This window comes from Rhinopithecus roxellana, chromosome 11 (genome assembly GCF_007565055.1).
Source record: "Rhinopithecus roxellana isolate Shanxi Qingling chromosome 11, ASM756505v1, whole genome shotgun sequence".
Classification (NCBI taxonomy): Eukaryota; Metazoa; Chordata; class Mammalia; order Primates; family Cercopithecidae; genus Rhinopithecus; species Rhinopithecus roxellana.
Genome location: NC_044559.1, coordinates 33,134,691 through 33,161,754, shown reverse-complemented (window position 1 = coordinate 33,161,754; position 27,064 = coordinate 33,134,691). Strand labels below are relative to the sequence as shown.

Here is a 27,064-nt window from a genome sequence, read left to right as displayed (position 1 = left end):
GCTATATTTGTAAAAAGTGCAACTAAAAAAAGCTTTGTGTTTGCCTTCCAGCTGCTAGCAAGTCCTGTGCCATTATGTCCACACACATTGTGGCTTGCCTACTCCTCTACAGACACAGGCAGGTATGTCTGCAATGTCACCTGCAGTTAAGTAGGAAGCATTAGAATGTTTTGTTAGCTGCTCAGATACATATTTAGGGGCAAATTTGGCCCACTCCTGGCTAGTACTATGAGGTAAACAGTAAAATAAGCTGAGGACCCTGCCCAAAGGAGCTAATCAACTTGGTGGAGGAAGAAGCTACATTTAAAAACAAAACAAAACAGACTGCTTAATATATGTAGTACAAAGCTATTGCTTAATACTGTTAATGTAAATAAGATCTATTTCATTAACATGTGGTATGTATTCTGATAGCAAATGCTTTCCAAACGAATTGATTGACATTTTAGAACCTACCGTTTATCCTCCCAAAATACATTTGTCTAAACTTTATGATGGAAGAGACCACACCAGTCTTGTTCAGTCATGTTCTCAACACCAAACACAGTGCCAATATATATAGGCACCAAGTAAATAGTTGTCAGATAAATATTTAAAATGAAGGAAATCTTGCTAAAAAATAAGCACTCCTTACTTGCAGTTGGCTTTTTTTCTCTCCCTTGTGATCTTATGTGTGCATATCATGTGTCATGGCTAGAGTGTTCACTAGCATGTGTAATACCGTGACATTCCTGGAGGACCAGCTTTTTAAGCAGTTTTCTGACTTGCTCTGCATTGGTGTTCTGGCCCTACTTCTCTCTGTGCTAGCAGTGAGCTGCAGGAAAGCCAAGGCAAGAAGAAAGTCTTGGAGTGTTGACCTCCCAACTTTTTGGAAAGTAGGTTTTCCACTGTCATGATACCATTTCTGTCTCTTTAGGGAATTGATCTCTCCACATTGGTCGAAGACTTCTTTGTGATGAAAGAGGAAGTCCTGGCTCGTGATTTTGACCTGGGGTTCTCAGGAAATTCAGAAGATGTAGTAATGCATGCCATACAGCTGCTGGGAAATTGCGTCACAATCACCCACACTAGCAGGAACGATGAGTTTTTTATCACCCCCAGCACAACTGTCCCAGCAGTCTTCGAACTCAACTTCTACAGTAATGGGGTACTTCATGTCTTTATCATGGAGGCCATCATAGGTATGTCAGTCCTTGAAATATTTTCAGTAATTTTCATGGAAAATAAAAAAGCCTAAAACACATAGTGGTATCTGCTTTAATTTGGGTGATAGCCCCTTGCTTGAGGGAATGTGGCTATAATTTTAGTTTTCAAATGAAAATGTAATCTCCTGTTATATCACTGTTTGTAACTACAATGAGTAATTACTGAATTGCCATTTGTATAATATTACCCTTATTTCTCAGGAGAGGTAGAGTGTCTTGCAGTCCAGGAGCTGAAAATCTAACTGAGATGAGACATATACAGGGCAGCAAAGTGAGTGGAGGGCCTCATTTGTGATTAAGAGAAAAGAGAGGAAGGAGAGAAGAGGGGGCTCATGTGTTTGGAGAAGGTTTTTGATGCAGTTGGGATCATATGGAACCATAAGCATTTAATCTTGTGGGATTTACTTAAATTTCTCGAAATACAGGCCATTATTTTTGATGTATTAATAATCTCTTAAGGTTATTTGAGCCAGTTGAAGTTTTTCTTGCAGACTTTGAGCTGGCAACTTCATTGTTGCTTTTCTTTTCTTAGCTTGCAGCCTTTATGCAGTTCTGAACAAGAGGGGATTGGGGGGGCCCACTGGCACCCCACCTAACCTGATCAGCCAGGAGCAGCTGGTGCGGAAGGCGGCCAGCCTGTGCTACCTTCTCTCCAATGAGGGCACCATCTCACTGGTGAGTGAAGACTCTTCAGTGTTGCCTGGTCTCTTTTCTTGAGCGTTTTCGTGAAAACATAACCTCTGTGTTTTTCTGTTAGAGAATGTTTGGCCCATTTTTGATACTTTATATTCCACTCCTGGATTTCAGTGACCACCAAACCAATATGTCATTTACTATCTTGGTTTGCTCTCTGGGTCACTGCTCCACTGAATCTATCCTGCAGTATGAGCCATGATAGGACAGATTGCTCAGTGTTCTCAGGCAGTCGCATCCAAAGCTAGTGAGCACGCATTGTGTGTGAGCCACTGAGTCAGTGGTTTGTAAATAATTAATGCACCCACCTGTAGATGATGGAACCACAGATGGTAAGAGTCAGAAGCAGCCTTAAAAATCATCTGCTCAGCCAGGTGATGTGACTCATGCCTGTGATCCCAGCACTTAGGGAGGCTGAGGCGGGCAGATCATGAGGTCAGGAGATCGCGACCATCCTGGCTAACATGGAGAAACCCTGACTCTACTAAAAATACAAAAAAAATTAGCTGGGTGTAGTAGCACGCGTGTGTAGTCCCAGCTACTTTGGAGGCTGAGGCAGGAGGATTGCTTGAACCTGGGAGGTGGAGGTTGCAGTAAGCCGAGATTGCGCCACTGTTCTCCAGCCTAAGTGACAGAGCGAGACTCCATCTCAAAAAAAAAAACAATCTGCTCAACCCCTCTCAGTTTACAAATGAGGAAAACAAAGCCCAACAGTACTAATGAGCATTTATATTATATACCCAAACACTTAGGCATTTATCATGAGACGTATGTATTTAGCAGATTTCCTTCTTCTCAAAGTCGTCAACATGTAGAATTCATATTTTAATTGAATTCCGATATTTTCTTTTGTATGAATGTGTCTTGAGATGTTGATGAGATAAGGGCATGTGTTAGGAGTACCGCCCCTCCACGCCGTGCTTTGGGTGAGGTGTCCTGGTGGTCCTGTTGGAGAATCTGTTTTGCATGAACCGTGGGTGGTGGGATGGGAGGGACGAGGGCCGATAAGACTCGAAGATTGACTTTGTCTTTTCTCTGGTTTTTATTTACTTATTCCAGTGTTGTGTTTCCTCAATCACCACATTTGTATATGGTATTTATTATAACTATTGCAGAAAAATTGTCTTATAAAGTAAAAGAAATAGGTGGTGGGGGGCTGATAAGCAGTCTTCAGGGGGCTTGCCACGTTGTGGGTGTGGGGAGAGAATTGAGCTCAGGAGTACCCCTTGCAGGTGGTGCAGTGTTGGGTGCTCTGCCAGTTAAGTGACAGAGGTCTCTTCTTGGGCTTTGTCCATGACCGTGTGTGTATCAAGAACATGGGCATTGGGAATCACAGGACTTGCTCAGTGGGGTGACGGAGGTAACAGAATGCAAGGCTTTGGCAGCTACCTTGTACCATGTTTTCTGCCTTTAAAAAAAGGAGTATAAAATGGTGGCATTTACATCTAAATGACTTTTCTTTTCAGCCCTGCCAGACATTTTACCAAGTGTGCCATGAAACAGTAGGAAAGTTTATCCAGTATGGCATTCTTACAGTGGCAGAGGTAAGAGGAAGCGCTTTCCTTTATTTGTCTGTATGAAGTTACTTGCTCTTCATTCCCTTTTCTACCACTTATTTAAACCAATAATTGGCCGGGCGCAGTGGCATGCTCCTGTAATCCCAGCACTTTGGGAGGCGAAGGTGGGTGGATCACCTGAGGTCAGGAGTTCGAGACCAGCCTGGCCAACATGGCAAAACCCTGTCTTTCCTAAAAATACAAAAATTAGCTGGGCATGGTGGCACGCGCCTGTAATCCCAGCTACTTGGGAGGCTGAGACATGAGAATTGCTTGAATCGGAGAGGTGGAGGTTTCAGTGAGCCAAGATCGTGTCACTGCACTCCAGCCTGGGCGACAGAGTGAGATTCAGTCTCATAAATAAATAAATAAATAAACAAATCAATAATTACATTTGGTATACAGTCATGTTCAGATGTAGAGAAGAGAAAAATAAGAATGGGGAGAATAAGTGTCCTTTGGATTATTTAATATTTTGGTTCCTATTTGTAAGTTGTGTTATCTAAAACATATCCTGACTTGATTCGGTGACACCAAGAAGTTTGTATGCTAAGTTGAGATATTACACCTATCAGTATGCTTGTAGCTTGCACATCTGCAGTTTTCATTTTTGAGATTCTATTTTAATTTTGGTAGATTTAGTGTAGAGGGGATGGCCTGGAAAAGCAGATACCAATTTAGAATATGTGGGGGTACTTTTATTTGATCTTTCTGGTAGCTCTCCCCTCCCACCCGCCCTTTCTTTTGTCCCCTGCTGTCTCCCGACTGAGTTTGAGTTTGAAAGGGAAGTGGATTGACATTATGAATGGCTAAACAGAGAAGAGCCAGGAAGGGTCAGAGAAGAGAACTGCCTTGTCGGCTCCACTGGGCAGTTGTTTGTGTGCCAGTGCATATTTATTTACTATCCGTCATCTCCTTGGCCTAGCACGATGACCAGGAAGATATCAGTCCTAGTCTTGCTGAGCAGCAGTGGGACAAGAAGCTCCCTGAACCTTTGTCTTGGAGAAGTGATGAAGAAGATGAAGACAGTGACTTTGGGGAGGAACAGCGAGATTGCTATCTGAAGGTACTTTGGTGAAGAATTCTGGTGGCTATTACAGGGATATGTTGAGGTTTATGTTGCAATGAGATCAGCTGGAGCCCTGGTGATGTCTTCGTATCTAAAGAACTCCCCAAATAACTCTGGTGCCTTCTGTGTGGTAAAGACACTCAAAATGTTTGAGTTGAATTAATACCTTAAATTATTCGGTTTAAGTAGAAAAGGAAAGGAGAGTCTGAAAAGTCAGGAAGATGAATGTTATAGGTGAGACTTTCACCATCTTTTATGAAATACACAGGTGTATACCTGTTTATCTGCACCTGCACCCCCTCATGAGGCAGCAGTTTTGCTATTGAGCTGCCATGGGCCTTGTTGCTCTTTTTGAGTCACTCTTGCTGTCCTTCCCAAAATTTCATGTATTCAGCTCTTTGCTGTCAGTTAAAACAAATAACATTATAGGAGAAAATTTAGATTAAGAAAAAGTCCCTGATTTAGAAAAGTCAGTTTTGTCTAATTTATAATTTTAGAACTTAGTAATAATGACCCATCTTTTCTGAATACTCTAAGTGGATTACTCTTTTTTGACATTTAGAAATTGTCTTCTTTTTCACTTGGGTGGTATTAGTGTAGTTTTAAGATTGGGCAGTGATCTTGCTTTCACACTGCAGAGGGGCTTCACCAAACCAGCGTGTTTTGGGTAGGTACAGTGAGAGGCTCTCGGCCATAAAGCACCACCGTCATGGTGGCCATCATTCCCCACATTGCTGGACTGTGGGCAAAGGCCATTTAGGGGAGGCAGGGAATAGGTGCTGAAGAAGGAATGAGATGATCTTATTGGTCTCCCATTGATTGTTTTGCAGATTTGAGTGACTGTTGAGCCCAGACTTCAAACTGTGGAAGGCCTAGTCTTAGGAGCAGCTATTTTCAGTGATGATAGCATACCATAATTACAGCATTCAGTTATGAAAATTTCTTCTAGGTGGCTGTTCAATGAACACAAACCTCAAATACTATAAAAAAGTGAATGATTACCATAAAGAATGTGTTTGAAAGCCAGCAGTTGTTTCCTGCAGAGATTCTCTGCATAAGGGGCAGGGGGCTGCTTTCATGTAGTGCTGATGTGAGTGGCCATCTTCTCACGTTACTGGCTCTCCAGAGAAAGTCCTCTGTCCTCTTGCCTTGTGTCTCTTGTCCCTTCCTCATGACTTCATCTCCTGCTTTTGCACACTCAGGTGAGCCAGTCCAAGGAGCACCAGCAGTTTATCACCTTCTTACAGAGACTCCTTGGGCCTTTGCTGGAGGCCTACAGCTCTGCTGCCATCTTTGTTCACAACTTCAGCGGTCCTGTTCCAGAACCTGAATATGTGCAAAAGTTGCACAAATACCTAGTAACCAGAACAGAAAGAAATGTTGCAGTATATGGTATGTTGAGTCACTATCTGTTCTTTTAAAATCTTTTTTTTTTTTTGGATTACAGAAATTTGCTAATTGTAGAAAATTGGAAAAATGCAAACTTATCCTGACCTCTAACACTGTAGAGTATTACTATTATCTTCTTTGGTATGTTATATAAGTTGAATGATACAGTTCTACACTCTTACGTCTGGCTTTTTTCATGTAACATTATTTTTGAGATTCATACATGTTGCATATAGTTTGTTCCTTTGTTCTTGTTGTGTAGTGTTCCATTGTATAAATATTTACCACATTTTATTCATTCTGCTGTTGAAGGATATTTGGGTTGTTTTCAGTTCACAACTGCTTTGAACAGTGTTGCTGTGAGCATGTTTGAATATGTCTTTTGGTGAACATCTGTGCCCCTATATACAGCATATATATGGGAACAGAATTGCCTGGTTGTAGGCTCTAGATACATTCGGCTTTAGTAGATACCACCAAACAGTTTCCAGTACCTGCTTGTACTCCCACAACAGTGTGTGTTTAACTTGCTGCACATCTTGGCCAGCGCTCCGTCTTGTTTGTTTTAGGAGATATGATTGGGGTGGGAGTAGTATTTCATACAGTTGTAGTTTGGAGCTGAAACTACTTTGAATCACTTTTCAGAGCCAGAAGGAATCTAATCTAATCACCTCGTTTTATAGTTGAGGAAAATACCCAAGGTCACACTGCTAGTTAATGGGTGATCTTGGGATCAGAAATCTTGTTTCCTAGCCTCGAGGCCTGTGTTTTCTCTGGTTCCACTGATGTACAGTCATCTGTGTACCACTAGGTAGCTTAAAGAATGTTTATACGCTGTCTCATTTGATTCTCACAACAATCCTGGACAATGGATGTTTTAGGTATTTCTATTTCCCTCCATTCTCCCTATTTCTCTCTCTACACCCTCTTTTCTTTCCCCCTCCCGTTCTTGTTTACCTCAATATAGGACAAAGTAGGTTTACACAAAGTAGGTGTAACAGCAAGTCAGCTGAGAACTCACAGGTTGCCAGTGGTGGACGTGGGGCCCCACCCCTGTCTGCTGACTTGCCCTTATTCTCTTCCTAGCTCCCCATACTTTCTTACTGTGGCTATTGGAATTGTCATGATTTGTTGGGCCTAACCATTTGACAGGGTTTTATTCTCTCTCTTCAGCTGAGAGTGCCACATACTGTCTTGTGAAGAATGCTGTGAAAATGTTTAAGGATATTGGGGTAGGTGTCCACCATTTATGGTATAAAAGCTATCTTAACTTCTGTTCTCTTTAGATCGAGTCTGTTTGAGCTACCTTTGTGGTGGGGTGGACCCCGAGAGAAGCAGTTTCTGCTAGCTTAATGATACAGGCGTTTTTGGGAATGGACCATGTAGGATGGGTTGGGCTATGTTGAAGGTGAAACCCATCAGTGTAGATTTATTTGAATGTTCTGGAATTTTACTGGTTTCACATTTATTCCCAAACTGCTATATGTAACTGGTATCAATATGTTTCAAGGTGTTACAGGTTGAGTATCCCTTATCTAAAATGTTGGGACCAGAAATGTTTTGGATTTCAGATTTTTTTGGATTTTGGAATACGTGCCTTAGACGTACAGGTTGAGCATCTCTAATCCGGAACCCAAAATGCTCTAATGAGCATGTCTTTTGAGCGTCATGCTGGCGTTCAAAATGTTTCAGATTTTGGAGTACTTCAGATTTTTGAATTTGGGATTAGGACCACAATCTTGGCTCTTAATTATTCCATATGATTTTTAGTTACTTTCTTGTATTTTTGCAAGTATTTCTAGAAGTATCCTCAGGTGTCCTTTACCTTCATGATTGATGGAGAATGTGAGTTCCATAGAGATACTAGTGGCCTTTTGTGAGGGACTATTTGTGACTTTATTCTAAGTCATTTTAGAGTACAGTTACATTGGTTGAAATTTTAGAATATAGTTATGTTGGTTGAACTCCATCAAAAAAAAAAGAAAAGAAAAGAAAACCTTGCTTGCATTGGAAACTCCCACCTCATACACACACACATGCATACATTTACTTAAAGCCAGGATATGGTTTTGTGTGCCTTTACTGCCTTCTGAGGTCTAGAAAACCACAGGTCAGGTTGGTGATAGAAATTTTTTTTTATTTTTTATTTTTTGCCTTTAATTTAATCTAAACTTTTTCTTTAGGTTTTCAAGGAGACCAAACAAAAGAGAGTGTCTGTTTTAGAACTGAGCAGCACTTTTCTACCTCAATGCAACCGGCAAAAACTTCTAGAATATATTCTGAGTTTTGTGGTGCTGTAGGTAACGTGTGGCACCGCTGGCAAATGAAAGTCATGAGATGAGTCCCTTGTAGGTACCAGCTTCTGGCTCGAGAGTTGAAGGTGCCGTCGCAAGGTCAGGCCTGCCCTGTCCCGCAGTGATCTCCTGGAAGACAAGTGCCTTCTCCCTCCATGGATCTGTGATCTTCTGAGCTCTGCATCCACACAGCAGCCTGCAGATAACACTTGGGGGGACCTCAGCCTCTATTCGCAACTCACAATCCGTAGACTACAAGATGAAATCTCAATACATTATTTTGGAGTTTATTAAAGATTGACATTTTAAGTACAGCTTTTAAGGACTAATTACTGTGATGGACACAGAAATGTAGCTGTGTTCTAGAACTGAATCTTGTATACTTAGTGCTATTGGGTAATTTGTTGGTATATTATCTGGTTAATGGTTAATGCTTCCTTTAAAAATAATTGAGTCATCCATTCACTCTTTTTCAGTTTTATCTTTGTCAATAGTAGCTACATTCTTAATGGGAGCACCTTTTATCCCAAGTGCTTTATAAATGAATGGACTGATATATATCACACCCAGGTATCACTGTGCTGTCCTTTGCAGTCAGATATAGAAAATGGTTTTAAGAGGTATGTGAAAACAGACAGTATTAGTTTAGGGCAGGAACTGAGCTATTGTAATCAAATAATTAACATCAGGAAGTTAATTTGGCTGGCAAAATTCTAGGGAAACTTGGCCAGAAAACTGGTGTTGAAGGCTTTTGCTCATATAAAAAAGTGCCATTGAGTTTTAAATGACCAGCAAATATTTAGAACCCTTCCTGTTTTATGTCTGTACCCTGTCTACCCCTCAGGTAATACCTGCTTCTCACGGGTACAGCTGTTTCTTGGAAATCCTCCAACCAAATAGCAACTTTCCTAACTTGATTAGCTTGAGCTGACAGACTCTTAGAATACAGTGCTCTGGCCACAACTGATGAGGGCTTTCTGTACTGCACACAGACTGTGTACTGCACCCCAGTCCAGGTGACTGGTGCCCACTTGAATTGTGCCGTGCACAACCTGTCCAGTATATGCATGTGGTGGCTCTACTGACTGGTAATGGTTAGAGGCATTTATGAATTTTTAGCTTTGAGGAAAAACCATGACTTTTAACAAATTTTTATGGGTTATATGCCTAAACCCTTATGCCACATAGTGGTAAATAATTATGAAAAATGGCCTGTTCATAATTGGTAGGTGCCTTTTGTGAACAGGCAGCGTAATTATTAGTTTATTATGGTAATTAAGGTGATTTCTTAAATATCATGTAATGTTAAAATATTTTCTAACAGTTTACTGTTGCTTATCTCTAAGATATTATGGAATTAAGAATTTTTCCAGATGAGTGTTACATAGTTTCTTTGAATTTAGTATAAAAATACTGAGAATTAAGTTTGTACTTCTATAAGCTTGGATTTTAAACACTAATAGTATCTCATGAGTAACGTGTGTTTTGGGAGAGAGAGGGATGCTGATTGATATTTCACATTGTATGAAGTATCATGTTTGAAACTCGTAGCAATAATGCTATGCTGTTGTGATCCCTCTCAAGTTCTGCATTTAAAATATATTTTTTCTTTATAGAAATTGAGGTACTGTTAAGTCATTGTCAGTTGTAGTAGCTCTGATGTTGAATGAGATAATCACGTTTTAGCATTCCATTTTACTGACTAGGGTAGAAGAACACTTTTCTTGGCTACATTTAGAGGATACCCAGGGAGTCTTGGGTGTTCCTTGTCTGGGGAATCAAACATTTCACTAGTCTCTTTTTTTCATCCTTTAAATTGTAGATTAAGGATTACTCAAGCTCACCATTATTCAAGGTGGGGACTCACTTCCCAGTGGATACTCTGCCCTGCCTGTCACTGCTGCAAAGAGCTGCTGCTTCGCCAGCCTAAGCAGAGAAAATATGGCTTCTCTTGCATTATTTTCCCTTTTGGTTGGTTTGTTTTCTAGAAGTTCGATCAGATGCTTTGAGGAATGCAATGTATGATTTTGCTAGCTCTCTTACCACTTAAGTCACTGTGAGGATAAATATGCATGCATTTTGTAATTAACTGGTGCTTTGAAAATCTTTTTTAAGGGAGAAAAATCTCAACCAAAGTTATGCTCATCCAGACAAGCTGACCTTTGAGTTAATTTCAGCACAACTCATTCTTCAGTGCCTCATGACCGAAAAACAAAAAACAAAAAAACTGTCTTCACAATAAAGCTTCCAGATAGCACCGTTTCGCTAAAAGATACGTTCTCATTGTTTTCCAACGGTGATGGCTTCCATGTAAGGTTAAACAAACTAGGTGCTTGTAAATAATTTTATTACAGTTTACTCTATTGCATTTCTATAACATGAAATGCATGCCCTTCAGGGGAAGACTGTGAGTCAAGTTAAAAAAAAAAAAAAAAATTAAGCAATATGCAACTGCTCTCTGTTTTTAAAAATGAGAATGTCCTAAGTGATTCAGAAGAGAGGAAGGAATTTATGTAATCTTAAAATTGCGTGAAAAACAAGACAAAAACTAGTGTGAAGTGTGTAGAACTGTTAACTGAGACGGCATTGAGTCTTCCTTCTGAAATCTGTTAAATCTCACAAAGTCATGAGGGTATATGGAGAAAATATTTCTGGGATTACAATGAATGTAAACCCAGATTGTGGAATTTCCAGTAACCTGGACCGGGAAAAGCATTTCCCATAGTAATCCATGTAATATGAGTGCTCTGTGAGATGTTCATCAGTGTTTTATAGAAATGGTGTTGCTGGGAACTAAGTTTGCACATGGAAACTTACAATGCACTTTAGCGCAGTAAGGGCTTGGCATCTGGCAGTGAAAAACTGTTCAAGCCAGCATTGCCCAAACTATTTGACATCAGGACCTTTTTCTCCTTTGGGATACCTGTGAACCTCTCACTAATGTCCTCTGGAGAACATTTTGGGAAACACTGTTAGATAGTTCTTTAAGGAGACAAAACGGTAATGAACACATGGCACTGGGGCAGAATTCACATGCATTTTGTAACATCCAGTGTGGCGTTGAATAGATGTGTATTTCCTCCCCTAAAGAAAATAAGCACAGAAAATTATATTGTAGGTGATCGGCGCTCTTTCCTTTGATAGAAAGAACAGCCCCAATGATCCTGGCTTTTTCACTGAACGTATCAGAATACATGGATGAATTGGGGTTAATAAGGTTTTCATTCAGATGTAGAAGAAAGTACTGTACAATTGAATGCAGATTTTTATCCACAGACAGTTGTAGTGTTTAGATGTGACAGGACCTATCGTTGAGGTTTATAAGACTTCCTATGGGCTGTAAACCTATTTTTTAAAACTCTTTTTAGAAACCTGAGACTTGTCATCTGGCATTTTAGTTTAATACAAACTAATGATTGCATTTGAAAGAGATTCTTGACCTTATTTCTGAACATCTAAAGCTCTGAAATGTCTTGATGGAAGGTATTAAACTATTTGCCTGTTGTATAAAGAAATGTTAAGACTGTTGTGAAAAGAATTACTGTAAGGTACTGTGAAATGACTGTGATTTTGTGAGCGAAACATACTTGGAAATACTGAATTGATTTTTATGCTTGTTAATGTATTGCAAGAAACACAGAAAATGTAGTTTTGTTTTAATAAACCAAAAAATGAACATATTCTTGATGTGTTGGATTTGTATTTAAGACAGTTTCCTACATAATTCACTATACGAACAATTAGTCTTTTCTGACTTTATATAGCAACTTATTAAAATGCTTAACGATGTCTTACATAAATGTATGAACCTACAGTACATGCTTTTATTATTGACCCACAGCTTTCCAAATTTGATCAAGCATTTGGAGATGTAGGTCTGCTTCTTAGCTGTTGCTCTCCTTTTATTTAGTAAATATTCATATTCTAGAGAGATTCTTTGGGTTTTTGTAAATATTTCTTTAAGCTTGGTGCTTTTTGTTATATTTTTACATATTTAAGTTTATAAAAAGTGTTTTCTCCACTAGTTTATAACAGTTGCTCAAACAATATTAGTTTACTTTTTTGACAAGAAAATTATTTCTTTTATCAGAGCACAGATTTTGTGGATTCTTTGAAAGTTCTCAAATACAGCCTGATATCCAGAGTGTTCCTTCTGGGAACAGTGGTAAACGTGTGCCTGCTGATGACGTCCATGTCGTTTGGATGCATGATGTGGCTGTCAAACTGACTGACACCCAAGACCATCCCATCCATTCTCCAGCCAGCCTCTCTCCCTGAACTTTCTACTTGAACCCTTCTGATTTCCTCTGTGATATTGCCGTGACTGTGCCCTTACTCTGGCACATTCATTCTTTGCATTAGCAACTCTCTTGCTGCTGCCAAAGGTTACCTTCCTTTTATTGTAGCTAAATTCTAACTTTTACAGCCACTAGGTAAGTGGATGTTAATTTTGAAGTCTCATCTCTTGTTTACTCTCTAATTGTAGTCCTATTATTTTCCTTTTTAAGCCCTTGCTGTCTTCAACACACCTAGCTAGTAAAATTCCAACATACCTCCTTGACATGTGCAAGGGCACTTGTGGTGTTGACACGCCCACCTGGCTTCTCTTGCCCCTTCAGTTTCCATGGCGCTATTGTCTCCTGTCTACCATCACGACTCCGTTCTTCTCCAACTCCTTGCCTCCCATCCCTTACCAGATGGTCCTGGTGGTGTTGCCTGGTCCTCTGATTTGAAAAAAAATTTTTTTCAATATAATCTGGAATTTGCTATTTTTATGTGAAAGCATCTAATTTTTACACGATGGTCCAACAACATGTATGGATCAAGTAAATTGCATTTCCAGGTCATTTCTGTCTTGGCAACTGTCAGTTCGTATCTTTTGGCCTAGGAAAAAGAAGCATGAAAGGATGAGTTTCTAGGTGCCCCTTCCAGGAGGAGCTAGTAGGCAGTCCCCAGGGGAGAGAAAGCTAACCTTGGTCACCTGACTTAGGCAGGACTAGAGCTTTAGGCAAGTATCTGATGAAGACTGGTGATGTTTAACTAGGCAATGAGAACATCTGGGTCAGCCTTTGACATCTGACTCACTCCTGTGCCCATGTCAAAGAAAGTGTATATCAAAACAAGCTAGCATTTGCTGCTGGCAATGGGCTACCTATGACAGGTGATTTTGGACAAACACAATTTCTAGCCTTCTGGGAAAACGTCTTGCCTCTTTTGTCTTGCAGGTTGGTGGACAATCAGAAAGGAAAGAACACAAGTGGACACACCCTCAACTACCTGCTGAAAGTTCCCAACCTACGTGGCCGAGATAACATCACATAGGACTTAGTAGAAGTGAGGTGACTCCCTCAGACAAGAGCAGAGGTAGCATGCCTGAGTGTGCTTTTCACCTTGTTCCTTACTTCCTTACTGGTGGGCTAATCCTATGTCCATACCCTCCTTTTTCTTTGTAATTATTAATGCCCTCTTTGACTCTTAGAAGAGTCTAGGTGTGCATAATAGACTATATTGTTGTGTATCCCTGGGCTATGCAGCTGCTAGTGACAAAGAATCCCACTGGAATTGAGAAAGAGGCTACCTTAAGAATATATATTCAGGTTTTTATCACCTGAGAATTTTAACAGTCTTTGAGTTTACTTGTAAGGAAATGTTTATGCACTATAAAACGTCTAACTTCTGCTTCTTGAACCAATCTTGGCACTTGTTGGGGAGAGCTCAGAAATAGCCCGATTGTCCCCAAGTAATCTCTCTTGGAGACAGAATCCCACAAAGCCCATTTCTTCTCCTACTTTTGGAGGGTTTGAGGCCCAATTTGCCTGCTTTATTATTTCCCCATTGTTGAAATGGTGGGCAAACATCCTGCTTCTATTACACGATGCTAGGTGTGCGTGGTGGCGAAGAGAGTGCTGACTCCCTTCACCTTACGAGGGAAAAGTAGAACAGTGTGGGGCCCACAGTGAGGATTTTAAGGAGCCATGGAATACGGTGACTCTGTCTAGACTAGTGATTGTCAAGTGTGGTTACCAGACAAGCAGCATCAGTATCACCTGGGCAATTTGTTGGAACTGCAACTACTTTGAGCCCCAACCCAGAGACCAGCAAAATGTATTTTAACAAGTCCTCAGGTGATTGTGATACACATGAAGTTTGAGCACCCTTGCTCTAGATGCTTTACCTTGGCAAAATCTGGCATTTCACAGTTCTACACAGTATACTCCGGAAGTAAAAATGAGGAAGCGTGCATGGGTGATAAACGCCCTTCTAAAATGGCTTTTTCTCCAGGACGTATTAAAGTGATCTAGTAAACGGGACAGAACTGGGCTTTCAGGTAACCGTGCTTAAATCCTCTATGTACCTGGAGATGTTTCTACAATGGGAAATGGCTGCCTCGAACCTTGTCACTGCCTGGCCATCTCTGTAGATGCTGGCATAGCTCCTGTGCAGTTGGGTGACTTATACCACAAAGTTTGGCATCGAGGTGCTTCTCAGCCCTCAGTCTATGAAAAGGAGGCTTGCCGGAATTGAATTCTGTGTGTGAGCTTTACACAGTCCTTTAAGCTGATCCCTTGGTCAGTAAACCTAGGACTGAGAGCTGGCTTGCTTGTGCGCGTGCAGGCTCTGAGCTGGTCACATCACTTCTGTGGACGTGGTTGTTCTCCATATGGCACAGGGGCAAATGCACAGTGGATGTTTGAAGGTGAAATTAGGCTTAATGAAGGCGGAAGTGTTTTGTAGGCTGGCAAGTGTGAAACCACTGTGTGTGTTTTGTATGCTTTCACGTGATGGCCAGTCAGGTGTGGCCACAGAAGAGACACAATTTATTACAGTCACAGGTTGTAGAGGCAGGAGGCATGGGACACACCACACAGGGCCACATGGGAAAGACACAGGGGTGGTCAGGAGGCAGAAGACAGGAGTGAGGGGCGGGGCTTAGGTCAGAGCCTTTATTGATGCTTCTGAGGGAAAGGCAGGGCAGGGCAGGGTGAACTGTTTAGGATTGACAATTGAATAGTCTGGATAATTTCATTAGGCTCTAAACTATAGGAGTGGTTCCTAGTTTGCTGGTATCAGTCCCTGGGATGTGTTAGGTAGAGGAGTACTGCTTACCAGGGTATATGGGCCAGATTGAGAAGGCATGACTCTGGATTAATTAGCGTGTGTATCAAAGTAGGCTCCTGGCTGAGTCCTTTGCTGTCTCTAAGAATTGGCTAGAGCCAGGAGGGGCAGTCTCTCCCCAGAAAGACAGTCTTTTTAGGATGTCAAAGAATCATAGGACAGAAAGTTTAGCTCTGAGGAAGCTTATGGGTCCTTCAGAGGGAAATTAAGGATATTGTGCCTCCAAGTTTTACAGAAGAGAAAATTACCAGTGCTCACACAGTAAGTTGATAGAATCTAGACCAGAAGCAACATTGTTTGACACAATCCAGTCAACACCAGCCAAATGGAACACGGACAAGTCAGTAAAATGACCCAGTTTTCCTGCAGCAAAGTCGAACCAGGCATGTGTTTGATGTGAAGCTTGGCAAATGGCATAATGATGTGGACTGGACGGAAGTTAATTGGCTCCAGCAAAACAGTGTGGCAAACATATCTAGGACTGACTTGTGCTTCTATTGTTAGGCACTGGGCTGAGCACTTTGTATGTACCATCTCAGTCCTCTGGGGTGGGTACTGTTAGCCCCATCCTACCAGCGATGAAACTGAAACTCGGGTGAAGTAGTTTGCTGAAGACTGGTCAGATGGAGTTCACATTTCTCTCGATCATTGTGACATGCTTCTTTCTGGAGTTTGCAAACCCAAGGAACCTTCATCTAGGAGCAGTTGACAAAAGCACAGGAAAAGCAGTACTTGGGAAAACATCCTTAGGATGGGGGAAGAGAAAGTGAGCAAAGGGCTTTGCAGAAGCTCTCTTAGACTGTTCTTCCACAGAGTTGAGCAGGAGGAGAGTCTTTGAGGTTGAAAATAGCCAGAATACGCTACTGCTTATTACAAAGCTGTTTGGCACAGAGCCACACTCAGCAACTTAGCCTAGGGTAGTATTTTTATTGTATGCTAGAGAAACCATGCTGATCATGGTCCTAAACAACCCTAATAGTAACCTAAATGTGAGCAATTTCTCAGGGTCATCGTGTTGGCAAGTGGTTGGCTGGTTTTCCAACTTGATCTTCAACACTGTGTTTTACAAATGCTCAGTGGAATCACTTAGCATCCCTGGTTGGTCCATGTCTGGAAGAGAAAACAACTAACTTTGAAACAGAATCTGGAGATGGCACTTATTTGGGAAGTGTTTTGAGCACAAAGCGAGCTTTAGTCAGGTTCACTTTGAAGTCTCCCACTGTGTTCACTGGGTTGGAAAACTCACTTGTCTGTTGTGGCTGAGGGAACAGGTTCCACCCTGTCCGCCCTCACTGTGCAGGCTATGGTCCTGGCCCCCTCCCTCTGCAGTCAGGAGAGACCTCTCCCCTCCAAGACTCCGAATGGATCACTTCCAAACCTGCAGTCCTGGGACAGTAATGATATTAACAGGGCCAAAGCTACATAATGCTTTACGGCTCTAAACTCTAAGCTGCTTTTTCATGTGTTTGTTTGTTTGTTTTTAGACAAAATGTCTTTCTGCCTCCGGGTCAGGATTTTTTTGTTGTTATTTTTGAGACGGAGTCTTGCTCTGTTGCCAGGCTGGAGTGCAGTGGCCCAATCTTGGCTCACTGCAACCTCCTCCTTCTGAGTTCAAGCGATTCTCCTGCCTCAGCCTCCCGAGTAGTTGGGCTTACAGGCGCCCGCCACCACGCCCGGCTAATTTTTGTATTTTTAGTAGAGACGGGGTTTCACCATTTTGGCCAGGATGGTCTCGATCTCTTGACCTCGTGATCCAGCCGCCCTGGCCTCCCAAAGTGCTGGGATTACAGGCGTGAGCCACCACACCCAGCCAGGAATTTTTGTACAATCTGTTTTGTAGGAGCCTTCTAGCCTCCTTAACATTCCCCCATAGAAGTTCCCTCTCACTGCAGACACAAAGCAGGAAATTAAATTTGGAGAGTATATCTAAAATGGGCAATGGAACACAATCATTGTTTCTGGTCAGTATGAAACCTAGGTTTTGTTGGTGACAACCTTGCATTTAGTTCTTTCTTTTCGTGACAATTCATTGCACTTCTTTATTCTAATCTCTTGAACCAGGAGGGTCAGCTGAAATGGTGTGCCTGTGCTTGCTGTTTTAATTCAGTTTTATTAAAGATAAAATCTTGTCAGGGCCCAGAAAATCATTTTACATAATGGTGAAATATAGAGATTGAAAGAATAACTGTCAGGCATTTGGGTCTCATGGCACTGTGAGGGGCTAGGACTTGGTAGATACTGAATATGGAGTTACTGTAGCCAGGCCAGGCACACAGAGACAGGAGATACCCAACACCAGGTGAATTCCCAAAAAGCTCCAAGGAAATCAAGTTTAAAAATTACAACCTGATTTTAAAGGATTAAATGCTTTGCTATTTAAAGTAGCCCCCCTGGCAAGGTCTTTGGTGATATGAAGGTCACTGAGTCTGCAAAGTAGAGTTAGTAATTGGTTCTGTGACTTCGGGCACACACTTGATCTCTCCCTTTTGTTAATTAGGGCTAATAATAATGACTGACCTCATGTCTAGCAAAACCTGCTGAGCCAGTGTGAGGTGCTTTGCACTGTAATTTAGGTGTAAAGATGGGCTTCGGTCACGGAATTGGACTTTCTTCTTTTTTTGAGATGGAGTCTTGCTCTGTTGCCCGGGCTGGAGTGCAGTGGTGTGATCTCTGCTCGCTGCAAGCGCCACCTCCCGGGTTCACCCCATTCTCTTGCCTCAGCCTCCCAAGTAACTGGGACTACAGGTGCCTGCCACCACGCCTGGCTATGTTTTTTGAATTTTTATTAGAGACGGGGTTTCACCGTGTTAGCCAGGATGGTCTCGATCTCCTGACCTCATGATCTGCCCGCCTCGGCCTCCCAAAGTGCTGGGATTACAGGTTTGAGCCACCGTGCCCAGCCGAACTGGACTTTCTCAAGGCAGAGGTTTGCAGTAGATTCTGTAGGCCCTACCTCTTTCCCCTCAGCCACCCTGGAGGACAGCCACGGATGTTCCCGTACCCACTCTCTTCCTGGGTCTTTCTGTGGTGGGTGTTCTTGCTTTCTGCCTCTGGTGCTTGGGAGCCAACACCCCAGAGAGCTGTGGGATAAACAGCCCGCCGTTTCTGTCTCTCAGGGGCGTGCTTTGGAGGGCCCCTGTGGGTGGGATGGTGCTCCAGTTGCCCTCATCGGTGACCTACTCATGAGCACCCCTTTCTTGGCTTTTCCCCCTGTGTCTCCCTGTCCCAGTCCCTAACTGGGCCTTCCTGGCATCAGCTTGCACATAAATGACTTGCAGGCAAACTCTTGTCTTTCTAGCAGCTTTTAGGGAGATGCAAGCTAAGACAGGCCTCATGACTATTCATCAGACCAGATGCTGAACCGGCTGGGCGCAGTGGCTCACGCCTTTAATTCCAGCACTTTGGGAGGCTGAGGCAGGTGGATCACTTGAGTTCAGGAGTTCAAGACCAGCCTGGCCAACATGGAGAAACCCCATTTCCACTATAAACATATGAGAATTAGCCAGGAGTGGTGGCGCATGCCTGTAATTTAAGCTACTCATGAAGCTGAGGCAGAAGAATCGCTTGAGCACAGTAGGCGGAGGCTGTAGTGAGCCGAGATCGCGCCACTGCACTCCAGCCTGGGCAACAGAGACTTAATCTCAAAAAAAAAAACAAAAACCAAAACAAAAACAGAAAAAGATGCCTAGCCCCAAAGCCACGTCAACAGCTAGTGTTTCCAAAGACTGTTAGGTTGCACTAACCAATGCAGTGTCCCTCCAGGTTGTGGAACAATTAAAGGGAGAGAGAGGGAAGCTGACGTTTCTAGTTCTGGGTTTGAGGTCCCTGCCAGAAGTTGGTGATGAGGAATGATCTGGACATACTGCCCTGGTTCCTTTGCTGGTTGCCAGGAAGAAAGATGATCAACTTCTGTGGTTAGAGAGAGTAGGATTCAGGGTGGGAAGTATTCAGGGAGGGTTATTACCATCATCAACCCTCATTCACAGAGCCTAGAGAATGCAGAAGATACAAGGGGCCAGCCTACCTGGGGCAGCCCTCTGGCTCTCAGGCTCTCAGGGGACACAAGACTTTACCCAAGAAAATTACCTAACAATATTGTAGTTGGAGATTTGAATGGTGATTGAGGGAGGTCTCACATCAGAGTGAGTTTTTAATTGAGACTTGAAGGAAGGGCAAGAACCAGAGAGTGGGGACAGGAATCCCTTTAACAGTTCACCAGATGATTTTGTTTTTTGCTTTTTGTTTCTTTGAGACAGAATCTCACTCTGTCGCTCAGGCTGGAGTGCCATGGTATGATCTCATCTCACTGCAACTTCTGCCTACTGGGTTCAAGCGATTCTCCTGCCTCAGCCTCCCGAGTAGCTGGGATTACAGGTGAGCGCCACCATGCCTGACCAATTTTTCTATTTTTAGTAGAGATGGGGTTTCCTCATGTTGTCCAGGCTGGTCTCGAACTCCTGACCTCAAGTGATCTGACTGCCTCAGTTCCCAAAGTGCTAGGATTACAAGCATGAGCCATTGTGCATGGCCCCAACAGTGAAATTTAACAAAATTCTTAAGTGATAATATGCGAGGACTGTGCATGGCCACACATAGTGGTGACCTGTGGGCTCCAGACAGATGGCCCACCCATCACATCACATCCCTAAAACTACTGTAAATAATTAAAGTAGCTTTAGTTATTTAAAGGTACCTTGATAACTTTAAATTTTCAAAGAAATGAGGTCAATGCTTCAGATGTCAGAAAAGTTTTCTGTAAAATTCTAGCTGTTGTTAAATCTGTAAGAAGACCTAGCAGCCCTGTGTCTGTGCCCTGGTGTGGAGTAAGGGGTTGCTAGTGAACAGAGAGCATTTGGATGGGGCATGTGTCTTTTCATGTGCCACACTCCCCCTACTGAATTGTCCCCTGGTTCTCAGGCCAAAGGTCAGGGGTTGTTAATTATTGGACGTACACTGTTTTCTTTTACAAAATAGAAAGCAGTGTCTCCAAATGCCTATCTTTATTTAAAATGGAAAAAAAGAAAGCAGATGGACAATTTGTTTTTTTTCAAGGTAAAGGTAAAGTAATACATATTGAGCAAGAACGAATTGCCAGTCATTGGGCTAATAGCTTTACAGGCAAGACTAGCCACTTCCCATTTTACAGATAAAGAAGCAGAATGGGTCTTGGGAAACTCCTCAGGCTCTTAGGGGAAGCTTGGTCAGTGGGCACTCAGACTCCAGCTTTTTCCACTGAATCTCAAGTTTCCTTGACCTTGATTTCCTTCCTGGATGTCTGGATTTCATGATATGGGTGTACTAAGTATCCCTCCCGCCCCCACCAATACATTTGGTTATGGGTTTCGAGATGAGGGGAAGGAGAAGGAAGGTAATGCACTAGAATGTGGGACTTTACCAGAAAAAAGTAAAGCCCACTTCCCAGGACCCATGTATCTGCCTTAGGAATTAAACCCACCCGTTCCAGCATAAAGGGGCTATAACTATTTGAAGTAGGGAGGCACACACTGCTGTTGAATGTGATGGGTGGGCCAATCTCATGTCAGGGGCCTCAGGATAATAGAAAGTCACAACCCGGAAGGTCATGGGCAAGTCCATTTTCACAGCCTTCTTCCAGTACAGAGCTCTGAACTACCAACAGACGAGAGTTTCGAGCAGCTAGAGTCTGGTGCATGGTCTAGGGGCAGCTTCCTACCTAAATGCCTTCTGGCTTAACTGCCTTCGCATGTTACTGCTGTCCAGGGGCTCGTAGCTTTATGATTCAGAATCTGGCTAAGGGTGCCTGGGTTCAAATCCCTGCTCTGCACTTACGAGCCACTTGAACCTTGTGCCTGCATTTTGCTTAGTCACTTCCGCTGATAGGAGATCAAATGAAGTAATGAACATACATGAAGCATTTAGCACCAGCATGGCACACGGTAAACGCTTTATACACATTAGCTCTGCTAAGAGGCCTACCCTTTTCGAGACGAGTCTGCACACTTTCTACAGAAGCCACTGCTTTTCTACCCCTACTTGCCCACTGGCTCCTTTGGCCAGCGTATTGAAACCACCGCGTAAACAGGGGCCTCCGTGTGCAGGGGTAGTGCTTTGGGGTTCACCACCCTTGTGAGCCTTTCTAATGGTCATGAATTTTCAGATGCTAATTTGCTTGCTTTAAGCCTCACCTGGACTTAAACAGGGGCATCCGTGTGCAGGACTAGTGGTTTGGGGTTCACCAGCCTCCTCAACCTTCCTGTTGGTCGTGAATTTTCCGATGCTAATTTGCTTGCATCAGGCCCCACCTGGACCAGGACGCAGGGTGTGGCCACACTGCGCATTCCAACTCTGTCCACTAGATGGCGGTCGGATTTCATCAAGGGGTACCAGGCCCAGGACTGGAAAAAAGGTGTGGCCTCCGCCCAGACCCTGGGACCAGGTGGACGCCTCCTGGGGTGCTTCTTAGCAACTGCAGCTTATCACTGACTGCGAGAAATGAGACCTCAGGATGGATCCTTCAAGTGGAGGAAAGGAAAGGAGAGAGAGAAATGCAGATGGGGTGGGAAGTGGGGTAAAAATGGCAGCAATGGGCATGGCTCAGGGAGCCCAAGGTCTCCATCTAGCCTCTGTTTCCTGTCTGCAGCCTAGAGGCACAGGGATGTGGATTGATGGGGACCCGAGGCAGCCCATCCCCTGCCAAGAGACAGGCCCTGTCACCTCTGCCTGGGTTTCACATCCGCCCGTCCCCTGTGCTGGTCCAGGCTCTGGTCACTCTCTGTCAAATTGTCTCTGCTGATTTTATTTCCTTCTCTCCAGTTTCTCTGCCCACCTCTGCCTTGCAGCCTATCTTCCCTGAGCCTTTCTGTTCCTCCATCCATCACTGTCAGAGTCCTCCAAGACCACCTGCTTTTCCTTGGCCCTCCCTGTTCACTGCACTTCGTGCTTCCTCAGGCACACCCCATCCCGTACCTTTGCTTCTGCAGTTTCTTATTCCTCACTTCTGCATGTTCAAATCTTATTCTCCACCCCAACCCCGGAGTGATTGCTTCCTCCTCTGAGCCCTCATTGCATCGCTTCTATGGTGCTGCGCCCTTTCATTTATTCCTTCATTCTAATGTTTGCTGAACACCTACTATGTGCGGCAAGATGTCAGGGATATGATGGTGAATGAAGTCAACATCTCAGCTCTCCTTGATCTGGCGAGATGGGCCTAAAAGTAAACAGTATAAGGAAAACAATCACAGTCTGCCACGAGGGCAGTTTAGGGAACCCATGGGTGCTGTGGTAGTGTGTTGTGGGGTGCCAGCTGGGGAGGCTTATCTGAGCAAGGTGGTGTTTCAGCCAAGCCTCAAGACTGAGAAAGAGCCAGGTTGGCAAGGAGCTACTGGGGTGGGAGTGGGCTGCCCTGGCAGAGGGGATGGCATGCATAGGACCCTAAGGTGGGAAGAGACTGGGCTGGTGGAGAAGCTCAGAGAAGGCTTGTATTAGTCCGTTTTCATGCCTCTGATCAAGACACACCTGAGACTGGGTAACTTCTAAAGAAAAAGAGGTTTCATGAACTCACAGTTCCACGTGGCTGGGAAGGCCTCACAATCAAGGCAAAAGGCACATCTTAAATGGCGACAGATGAGAGAGAGCCAAGCGATAGAGGAAACTCCTTATAAAACCATCAGATTTCGTGCGACTTATTCACTACCATGAGAACAGTATGGGGGAACCGCCCCCATGATTCAGTTATTTTCTACTGGGTCCCTCCCACAACAGGTGGGAATTATGGGAGCTGTAATTCACGATGAGATTTGGGTGGGGACACAGCCAAACCATATCAAGGCTGAAGGCAGCATCTGAGCTGAGAGGGGTGCCAGAGGGCCAGGTAGGGAAGCTATTGAAGGGAAGTAATGACGACTCAAGCTTTTTAAAGAGCATTTTTTTTTCCTTCACTGATCTGTATGTAGTGTCCTGAGCGTAAGGAGAGGAAAGGAAACCATAGTTCAGAAAGAGCTGCTGGTAGCTTGGGTGGGGATGCAGAGAAGTGGGTGAATTTGGGCATTCTGGAGACCAGTTGAGCAGGCCTTCTCCACCATACAGGGATAGGGTGCACTGTCGAGGTAAACTCCAGTGGCTGGGGGTGGGGTTGGTGGAGGATGGCTGCCTCCAGAGCACAGTGAGGGAGGGGTTCTGAGGCCGTGTGCTGTCTGGGAGGTAAAGTGTGATGTGTTTGACAGCTGTCAGGCAGCACAGCACCGGAGGGGCAGTGTGAGATGGGCAGTTGGATCTGACATTCGATGAATGGCCTCCCAACTCCTCGACGGCAGGAACTGTGCTTGATTCACTGTTGTGTCTCTAAAAAAGCATTTCCTGGGATATGGGGAAGTGACCTCTCTGACAAGCATAGGGATTTGATACTGTTGGAGAAATGGATGCCATTGGGTCTGGCTGGGCTTCTCTTGCCGCATACTTGGAAGCACCTAGGGATGCCTCCAGTGGCTGCAGAGTGAGGGTGAGGGCCGGTCATTGCTTTTCTCCTCCGTTCTCCATTGCTATGCCTAGGGGACTCCAAGCCCACTTGGTCCTCCTGGATGTTGCTTAGGCAGTGAGCTCAGGATCCCCCTCACTCCCCTTTAGAGTCCACTGGTTACACTATGGCCTTTGAAAAGTGGAATGCTCCTGATTTCAAGTCATGTAGTATAGAGGCCGACTTCCTCTCAGAAGGGGAAAGCGGTGCCTCCCATTCTGCCTAGAAACACCTCTTTCATGCCCAAATCACCATATTGGAACTTCATTCCTAACAGAGACTGTGCCAGCTGCACCTAAAAAGACCACCATATTATCCCTTATTATTCATTTACAGTGTAAATTTCACACGTTGGTAGACAGATTGGCAAAGCAAACTGGGGGAGAGTGGGAGGGAGAATGTGTGGCTTCATGTCTGAGATCTGTGGGAAGAGGGGGAATGTTGAGAAGGGATGAGGGGAGGGACGCTGGGGCTGGAAGGAAGTGTCCTGCTCTGCGCAGTCTTCTCCTGGGCTGGCGCCTGCCTGGGAACTTGAATCCTTCCTCAGTAGAGGAGCCGGGGGCTCCAGGTGGAGCAAGGTGAGGCCACCTGCCATTTCATCCAGTAGAGGGCACCAGCACCCTGCAATCCAGCCTGGAGTTTTGAGACCTGGCTGGAAAGACTGCTGAGAATGGAAGAGGTTTGGGGCATCTCAGGACCTCAAGCACCGTGTACCTGGAATCTCCTGCCTCGCATCCCCTGAGCTCTCTGCTCCCCTCTTCTGTTCCAATGGGGCTGCATTTCCTTTGGTATCTCCCAACCCAACTCTGGCCCCAGGTTTGCCAGCATGAGTCCTGGGTTGTGGGACCTCCAGCTAGACCTGGGAACTTCAGGCAGCTGTGATGAGCACCAGAGGGACCCCTGAGCTGGTATGTGCAGCTGGGTCTGCTTGCTCAGGACCCTCCGGTTCCTATGGCCTCCTCCCTGGAGGGAGAGTTTGCTGGGGAAAGAGAGCTTGTCTTTGCATATTTCATTTATTCCCTATTTCCTTAGGGCCTCACTGGACCGTGCACTGAGTCGGTACTCCCCAAATCCACTGCACCTGTGTGCGTGCTGGGCATTGGGCCTGGCAGCTGCTACGCAGAGTGGGAGTAGAGCCCCGGGAACAGTGAGTGGGTGAGAAGGCTCAGCTGGTGTGCAAAATGGGATCAGAGCAGGGCTGGGAGGCTGGAGATGCTGGGTGTGGAGGAAGGAGAGGAAGAGGAAGGAGAGGGTAGTGAGCTGGTCCTGGAAGCTTGGGGAAGGATTCAGACAGGCACAGAAGAGCCACATTAAACAAGGGCTGGCAGCCACCTGGGCTGCCAGTGTTCTAGAACTAGGAAACCAACCCAGGAAGCTGGCTCTGTTCCTGGCCCCCAAAGCCCTTTCCTCTAGGCTGTTCTGGGCCAGGGAAGGGAGGGGAAATGTTTTCCTTATTCCACTCTGGCCTTTAGCTGTGGTATCGCCTGCCAAGCTCTCTGGAGGATCCAGAGGGACCGGCCATCAAATCCCCCCAACATCTGTGCCCTTCTGTCCAGACACTGTTCAGCCACAGCCTCTGGCTGGGCCTTTCTTCTGCGCCCTGGGCCGAGGACCCAGAGCTGCTGGGGCCTGTGTGCAGCCGCAGGTGCAGGTCTCATATTCTGCATAGGTTGCAGTTCGTGTGATTGTCCCCGCCAGCATCTCTGAATATTGCCCACCTGGGTATGGAGCTGCCCAAAGTTCTTTTGTGGGTTTTCAGCCCTACTGACATGGGTTATAGACATGCTGGACTATTGGTAAAATCACATTGCCAGGCTGTGTTTTCTTCTCCCAGCCGGTAAAGCTGCAATTCTGGCAGCCAGAGGACGTTGCTTACTTGGTGGTTTCCAGCAGCCAATTCCCCTGTCTGAAAAGGATCCCTCATTGGGTTCGTTTGTCATGGGCTTATCTAAAATGTTCACCTATTTGTTCTTAAATGTCATCGGTGGATGATTTTTATCACACTGAGAGCCTCATTGATGAAAGTTGTTGAGAGCCCAGGGACTTCGTGCAAAGTCTTTGTGGACCACAAGGGAATCTAGCAGAGAGGGGAGGTGGGTGGGTTGGATGTGGCATCACCTTTCAAATCGAGGCCATGGGAGCTGCTTTGGGCTGGGCATTTGGGCAGTTCGCTTCAGTACAGGCCACACCCTAAGCAATGTTGTGTTACAAAGACAGGTTCACCTGAAACTGGGAGGCAATGGGCAACGGTCAGATTTCCATCCATTCCCTATCACAGCATGACCGTCAGGAAGTGTGACTTGAGAGGCTCAGAGAGGTTGAGATTCTTGCTCAGGGCCACACAGCGAAGCAGAGGCAGAGTAATGCTGAGAAGGCAGATTTCTGCATCGTATCTTTGGGAGTTCCTTCAGCAAAGTGGGACCCTGAAAAGCCAGAGATGCAAAGTTTATTCATTTGGTTGGTCAACTAGAACTTACTGAGTGCTTACGGCATGCTAGGTGCCAAGGACAACTCAGTCTAATGGGGGATGCCCCTGCAGAGTGTCAGGATGATCCCGGGGAGATGCCCACTTCAGCCGAGTCAAGTATCAAGCAGGCTTCTTGGAGATAGCAAAAAATACCTGCGCCCTGTTGGCAGATAATCCATTAATTTGATGCTCCTTTGAGACTGTCCCAAGAGAAACGAGAGTAAACACTAATCAACAAATAGCAGAAATAATGAACAGGGATGGAGTTCTTGCTAGACACTACTCCCTGCAAGGCAGGAGCCCCTACCCCTGGGGACACTGAGGCTCAGGGAAGCCAGGAATTGTTGGGAGGGCCCCAGCCGCTCAGTAGTGGAGCTGGGAGTCTGTTGGGTAGAGTTTTGTTTTTGTTTTTTTGTTTTGTTTTGTTTTGTTTTTAATTTCTGTTCATCACGGAAAATTCCAAACACGTATACAAGTGAAGAGAACAACAAAGTACCATGATCCCAACATCCATCTTCAACTTAGGGCCAATTTCATTCTGTCCATACCCTCTCCACTACCCCACCACTGGATTATTTCATAGTAAATCTCTGACATCATCTCATTTCATCCATAAGTATTTCAGCAGGCAGCTCTAAAGGATAATGACGCCTTAAAAAAAAAAACACAATCACAATCCCATTATCACACCTAAACACATCAACAGTAATTCCAGTCAGTGTTCAATCATCAATTGCCTCAATTTTTTTTTTTTTTTTTACCAGATGGTTTGTTCAACTCAGGA

General features: G+C 44.4%; 1 protein-coding gene across 4 annotated transcripts in view; it reads left to right on the top strand.

Moving 5' to 3' along the window:
- Positions 1-11,886, top strand: part of GPAM (glycerol-3-phosphate acyltransferase, mitochondrial) — a 33,745-nt gene extending 21,859 nt beyond the window's left edge. For all 4 annotated transcript variants that reach the window (XM_010365916.1, XM_030940894.1, XM_030940893.1 and 1 more), the window contains 8 exons: positions 52-122; positions 917-1,181; positions 1,738-1,880; positions 3,365-3,442; positions 4,380-4,520; positions 5,726-5,915; positions 7,086-7,144; positions 8,096-11,886. In XM_010365916.1, the coding sequence (XP_010364218.1) occupies positions 52-122; positions 917-1,181; positions 1,738-1,880; positions 3,365-3,442; positions 4,380-4,520; positions 5,726-5,915; positions 7,086-7,144; positions 8,096-8,212 (1,064 nt within the window). In that variant the 3' untranslated portion in view covers positions 8,213-11,886. The remainder of the gene's footprint in view (positions 1-51; positions 123-916; positions 1,182-1,737; positions 1,881-3,364; positions 3,443-4,379; positions 4,521-5,725; positions 5,916-7,085; positions 7,145-8,095) is intronic.
- The last annotated feature ends 15,178 nt before the right edge of the window (positions 11,887-27,064 follow it).